The sequence below is a fragment of the Pyxicephalus adspersus genome, chromosome 3 (assembly GCF_032062135.1).
Source record: "Pyxicephalus adspersus chromosome 3, UCB_Pads_2.0, whole genome shotgun sequence".
NCBI lineage: Eukaryota > Metazoa > Chordata > Amphibia > Anura > Pyxicephalidae > Pyxicephalus > Pyxicephalus adspersus.
In genome coordinates, this window is record NC_092860.1 from 157,174,323 (window position 1) to 157,181,092 (window position 6,770).

General features: G+C 53.9%; 2 protein-coding genes across 2 annotated transcripts in view; one reads left to right on the forward strand and one right to left on the reverse strand.

The window, feature by feature from the left end:
• Nucleotides 1-2,215, forward strand: part of LOC140327379 (retinol dehydrogenase 11-like) — a 6,596-nt gene extending 4,381 nt beyond the window's left edge. Inside the window, exons 3-7 of the mRNA XM_072406766.1 lie at nt 8-247; nt 373-462; nt 609-800; nt 1,000-1,109; nt 1,788-2,215. Of these exons, the coding sequence (XP_072262867.1) occupies nt 8-247; nt 373-462; nt 609-800; nt 1,000-1,109; nt 1,788-1,982 (827 nt within the window). The 3' untranslated portion in view covers nt 1,983-2,215. The remainder of the gene's footprint in view (nt 1-7; nt 248-372; nt 463-608; nt 801-999; nt 1,110-1,787) is intronic.
• A 422-nt stretch (nt 2,216-2,637) lies between these two features.
• On the reverse strand, nt 2,638-6,764 carry LOC140327378 (uncharacterized). The gene is made up of 3 exons (XM_072406765.1): nt 6,124-6,764; nt 5,369-5,535; nt 2,638-4,560 (listed from the first exon to the last, which is right to left on the reverse strand). The coding sequence occupies exons 1-3, from the start codon at nt 6,272-6,274 to the stop codon at nt 3,220-3,222; spliced, it is 1,659 nt and encodes a 552-aa protein (XP_072262866.1). The 5' UTR covers nt 6,275-6,764; the 3' UTR covers nt 2,638-3,219.
• Nucleotides 6,765-6,770: the final 6 nt, after the last annotated feature.

Sequence of the window (6,770 nt, forward strand, 5' to 3'; positions counted from 1 at the left end):
TTTCCAGGCATTGGGAAATGTGTGGCGATGGACTTTGCCCGGAGGAACGGCCGGGTCATCTTAGCGTGTCGCAGCCGGGAACGTGGCCAAAAAGCCCTGGAAGATATCCAACGAGAGACGGGGAACCAGAAGGTTTTTCTGGAGATCCTGGACACCAGCAGCATGGCCTCCGTCCGAGCTTTCGCTGACCGCATACTGCGCAACGAGAAGAAGGTGGACATCCTTGTGAATAACGCCGGAGCATCAGGTACACTAAACCTGGCCTGGTAATTGCCTCATGTCCTGGGTATAGTAATGGGGGACAATGATAAGTGAAACACACAGCTCATCCTCTAGGGGTTTCCAATATTTTGTCAATTTTGTCCCTTCCAGGAATGCCGTTCTCCATCACATCAGAGGGACTGGAGGTCACCTATGCCACCAACCACCTGGGCCCCTTCCTGCTCACCAACCTGCTTGTAGGTAAGTCTGACCGATCTTCCCGGGTCCATCTCTCTTTTATGTCAGTGCGGGTGCAATGTGCCATAGGTAGGTATTTGATGTGCCATGCCGGTGTTAGTATATAGGGGGCGCTGTACACAGCAGTTAATTGTCCACGTTCCCTGCAGATCTCATGAAGCGATCGGCACCGAGTCGGATCATCTTTCTGGGTTCCTTCATGCACAACCGGGGCTACATAGACACCACCCACCTGTACGGGAAGAACCTGGAGAAGATGAAATTCAACGACGCCTACAACTGTACCAAACTGATGAACACTATCTGTGCCAAGGAGCTGGCGGAGAGGCTGAAGGGGACCGGTAAGTCACCCATGACCCCCAATGAGGAGACGTAAGGGTTCATTCCCTTTATGGCCCCCAGGTCCCACGGAATAGGTCATTGTCCGTGGGGGTGAACTGATCCCAGTACAGGCTCGGGGTTTCCATTTTTCTGGCCATGGAGTGTGTGGAATATGAAAACTAATTCCTAGTGATACCCAATAATGATAATGTGTTGTAGGGGTGACCGTGAACAGTGTGAACCCCGGCATTGTGATGACCGACGCCATGCGATACTACAGCTTCCTCTTCAGGGCCATCTTCAACGTCATCGGATTCTTCTTCTTCAAGGTTGGTGGGGGCTCCGCTGCCCATCTTTTGTAATATAGATGTTCCAATATATTCATACCCTTGTACCCCAATATTCTCACTGCACCCTGACATTCTCTGCACCCCAATGTGGTAACTGGACCCCAATATTCTCACGGCACCCCAATATACTCACCACACCTCGACATTGTCACTGCCCCCACAACATCTCTCCCCATGTCTGCTGTCCTGCTTCTTTGCTCTACATCTCCTCCCACCCCCAGTACCTTGTGCTACCTTTTTCCCTCTCAAACCCCCCCATACTGTACCCCATCCCACCTCACCCCCCCATACTGTACCCTATCCCACCTCACCCCACATACTGTACCCTATCCCCCCCATACTGTACCCTATCCCGCCCCCCCTTACTGTACCCTGTCCCATCCATCTCAACCCTTTATTCCCCATTCCCTTGTCACCCCAACATATTCTCCATCAGTTCCTCATTCATTTCCCATCCTTTCACTTACCCCCCCCCCATCATATTCCTGTTACCTTCTCCCTTTTTTCCTTTCCCCTCCCCTCTTTGCTGTTTCTTTTGACCCCATTATTACCCATCCTGTCTCACCCTCCTGCTCCTTGTTACCCCCATTTCCCCTCTCCCCCTTCTGTTCATGAAGTATGTGACCCCCACTGACCCTCCAATATGTTTTCCTTCAGACGGCAGAGGAGGGGGCGGTCAGCACCATATTTAGTGCGGTATCGGAGGAGGCGGAGGGTGTGACTGGGAAGTATATAGACAGCGACTGTCTGATTGAACTTCCATCAGAGAATTCTCGGGATCCAGCTGTCAATAAGAAACTATGGGAGGCCTCCGAGGCAGCAACCAACCTGACTGGCGCCCCTGGGAAATGATGGCGACCCTGGAGGGGGCAATATGGTGTCAAAAAGCTTTGGGTCATTCAGTGTGACCGTACCCTATTAAGAGGACCTGTCATACCACACAGTATAAGATCAGCATTGGAGGAGCAGCAATCCCTGATACAATGTGAAAGTCTACGGGGGGCCCGGGGCACCGGAGAGCTTTGTTCTGATTGGTGGGTTTGGAACTGTTCCCAGGTAATCTGTAATAAATCTACACAAAGATTTGTCTGGTATTGTTTGTAATACAAAACCTTCATAGAAAAAAGACAACGCACGGCAGCTTCAGGTGTATACATGTACCAACATGGCAGCCACACCACTGGCCCCAGAGGTTCCTCTATACCATCTCGGGGGGGGGGGGGTAAAAAGGGGAAATGTGCCAAGACCTTGGCTTTTTCCTGTCCTAGGGACTCCCCACCCACCCCCAAACTGCCCTTCCCCTGGTACGGTGCACCCTTGTGGAGAATGCAGGAATTGCTGCCACATGTAGTACACCCTCCCTGTCCAGATTTCATCTCCATTGAATTAAACATATTAGAGGTCCCATTACAGGGTGGGGGCGGACGATTTATTAATATAAACACCCGGGGTTATTTTGGGGGTGTACACTGTATATCCCTATGGAGGATCACCAACACAACAAATGTTATCAGGAAAGGGATTTTATTCTTATACAGAAAAGTGACGAGTGCAGCCATTAGTCATCTATAATCCCCAATACAAACCCCAAAATCATTCCAAAGCCTAAAAACAGTTCGTGGGGAGCCCCCCTACATTGCTGGGCAGTAAGTAAACCCCCCCTGTATATTGGTAAGAATGCCCCCTTATATTGGGGATCAGTGGAGTTCCCCCTACATTGCTAACCAGTGAGAAAAATACCCCCCCCTCTTTTGTTTGTGGTCATTGGAGAGAAGGTCCCCATACTTTAGGGGCCAGTGGGTAGAATGCCTCTTTATATTGGGGACCAGTGTGTAGAATGTCCCTATACATTGGAGGGGAAAGTGGGGGAAAAGTCCCGTAAACACACCTGGCACAAGGGTGCCCCCCATTGTTTGGGGTATGGAAGGGCAGGTCCACCCAAAGCCGATATCTCAGTCCTGGTTGTATCAGCCGTAACGTCTCAATGCTGGGTGGAAAATCATGACTGGGAGTTCAGTCCTGGGTGCAGCTGTCAGTGGTGCCCTGCAGGTGGAGGACCATGACCGGGGGGGATTCAGGACCTGGTGGGTCACATCCAGGTGATGGTGACATTACGCCCGTCCCGGCGTACCCGTTCCTGGAGCTGGTGGTGGTCCCGGCAAGTCACCTCCTTACAATGGGACAAGTCCAGAGTCCTCAGGTTACTCCTGGAGCGAAGGATGAGTGACGCCCCCCACTGGCTGACATTACTAAGGCACAGAGACACCGAGCTCAACTTCTGCAGGGGTTGGGGAGGATTTGATCCATAAACCACCTCGAACACCCCATCAAGAGGGGCCGTGACCCCACATAGGGACAAAGATTCCAGCAGGGGGCTCCCCTTCAGGATGGACACCAAGGATCCCCCCAATTTATGCTGGAAGATGGCCTGGGACGAGCCGTCCCCTTCCATCAGCAGGCGTAGGGTATGTAGGTGGGGAAGGGGAAGGGGGTCTCCAGGCCAGGGCGGAAGCTCCGGTTCATCGGGTAGAAGGTTTTGGCGGAGCACGGTGAAGTAACCTTGGAAGCTCTTGAGATTCGGGCACATGGTCAAAAGATTGGTCAGAGACTGGTCCTGACACCACAGAAGGTTCTGCACACACAGAACCTGTAGGTTCTTCCCTATGACCTGCACCATGGCCAGGAACTCTTCCAAGGTCCGCTCCGGCTTCTCTGAGCAGTGCAGGGTCAGTTCACTGAGCTGAGGCCATTGCACCAAGCTCCAGGTCACCAATGATTGGCTGCCCAGAGAAATATTAACTTTATCCACCAGGGGGCAGAGAGAACCAAACATGGGCACGTCCTCCTCGCCCAGGTCCTCCAGCTTCTTCAGGCGGAGTCTCTCCTTCATCATGGAGGTTCTCTGGTGGCCGGGCTTTGGTGGCACAGGGCTGGTCTGATGGTTCATCACATTGGGCACGCGGGTTTGGGCCACCTCTGCCAATGAAGGGAACCCATTGAAGCATGCGCCACCCTCGGTGAACCTCCCATGGTAGAGGAGACTCAGGGCAGTGGGAAGGGAAGGGTTGGAGAGTTCCTCCAGATAGGGCAATGCAAGAAGAACGAAGCTCAGTGCCTGCGCCCACTGCTCAGGGCCACCCTTTGGTTTCACATCTTCTAGAAGGAGGACCCGCAGTGCGCGGCAGCAGTAGGTGGCGCTCTTGGGGTCATACACTAGGGACAATAACCCAGAGGGTGAAACCTTCTTACATCGGGAAATGTCCAACTCACAGAGCCGCGGGCAACTCCTTCCAATGGCCTCCAAAACCAACGAGTCGCACTGAGTGTCTGCCAGGCAGAGCTTAGTAAGGCGGGGCAAACCCTCCATGAGTGCGGCCAATGAGGGGCCAGGGACACGGTTACAGGAGTGCAGGTCCACGGAGGTAAGGTGCTAGAGGGAAGAGAAGAGAGATGTAAGGAGACCACCGGATACTCCAATCACTGAACATCCTCTCTAGAAGGATGGAGGCTCCCAACTGGGCCACAAACCCAACCATGGTCTGTACAGGGCCGGGGCTGTGGGAAGGTCCTGAAAGCCCCACGCACTACAGGCTGCCTGCCAGAACACTACAGGGGGCGGGGACAAGACCAACCATCCTCCACATAGAGAGAGCAGCTGGTCTGTAGCACAGGAAGGTTCCGGAGCTCAGCTTTAATGTCTATGTAAACCCGGACACCATGGGGGGCAGGGCACTAATTTATGGGGGTAGGGGATGATTGTGGTAAAGGGGTAAAGTTCATCATGTCACACAGGGGGCAGGGCTCTAGTATACAGACTGACTAATAAATAGTGATCCCCCTCCCCCATAGTGGTATAGTCTATCCGGTCACAAAGGGGGCGAGGCCTGTTATATGGACCCCCTCCCCATAGTGGTATAATCCATCAGACCATGGGGGGGTGGGTCTTAGTATATGGACTGACCAATAAATAGTGATTCCCCCCCTTCCATGGTGGTATAGTCTATCCGGTCACAAGGGGGGCGAGGCCTGTTATATGGACCCCCCCAATAGTGGTATAATCCATCAGACCACGGGGGGGTGGGTCTTAGTATACGGACTGACCAATAAAGAGTGATCCCCATACCAGTCCAGTCCATCATGCCACTTAGGGGGGTGGTAGCCTTAGTATATGAGGGATGCAGGATGGCCCATGAATGGTGACCCCCCACACACATTATACCCCCATGGGGCTGACTTACCTTGCAGCGCACAGTGACCAGCTGCATGATGGCGACATTGACAAGGCCGGCGCAGGGACGCAGGCTGAGCTCTGATAGGTGGGGCTGGAGCAGGAGGTGGAGGCACCCTTTATTCAGCTTGTGAGACTCCCCCAAAATCCGGATCAGTTCCTGCACCAGTGGGCCGGCTGGGGGGAGGAGGGGAGAGGTGAATATGACACATATAGGTAGGTGGCCATATCTCCTACATACAGCTTCCTGCACTGCATCAGAATCCTGGGACTGCCATATAGGATATACAATCACCGGGATAGCAGGGACCCAGGGGAAGGGGGGGTATAAACGGGGCATTACATTTCCATGGGCAGATTTACCCACAATGATTTATAACCAAAATGCACCGCAGGGTCAGGGGGGTTATAAGGGCCAATCATAGGACAGGGAGTCCCATGTGACATCAATGACCAAATATGGATGGTAAAATCACCTGGGATTCCCCGCCCTGTACTCCCCCACAATGACCCCTCCCATACTAATCCCACATTGTGAGGCCCCGTCACCCAACAATGGGCAATAAGGGTATTCTGCAAAACCTAACCCCTTACAAGGCCCTCCCATGGTAAAAAGGAAGGGGGTCACAGGGTTCAGTGCCCTCCTATTCCAGCCTATATAGGGGGCTGCATACATGTAACCAGGGATTTATCTGCCTCAATGACTCATCTGACCTAACCCAGTGACTCCGTGGCTCCCCGTGGCCCTGGTATGGGGGCACTCACCCAGCTGGTTGAAGGGTCCTTCAATGAAGAGGAAGTTGTACTCCTCCATGTTCTTCATGACATAATCCTTCATCCAAAAATTCTGCATGTTCTCTGCGATGTTCTGCAGGCACAGACCCGTCAGGGTCACCACCTCCCGGACCCGAGACATGCTGTGACCCCGGCCCGATGCACGCAGGGTGGGCACTCTTGTTGGATGAAGGGCTGGCACACTCGTTGGAGGTATAGAGGTCACACTCCCTGGATGCGCTGGGGGTCACACTTCCTGGATGCGCTGGGGGTCACACTTCCTGGATGCGCTGGAGGTCACACTCCCTGGATACACTGGGGGTCACACTCCCTGGATAGGCCGGGGGTCACACTTCCTGGATGCGCTGGGGGTCACACTCCCTGGTTGAGATGGGGTCTTACTCCCTGGATGTGCCGGGGTCACACTTCCTGGATGCGCAGGGGGTCACACTTCCTGGATGCGCCGGGGATCACACTTCCTGGATGCGCCGGGGGTCACACTCCCTGGATGCACCGGGGGTCACACTCCCTGGATGCGCCGGGGGTCACACTTCCTGGATGGGCTGGGGGTCACACTTCCTGGATGGGCTGGGGGTCACACTTCCTGGATGGGCTGGGGGTCACACTCCCTGGATGCG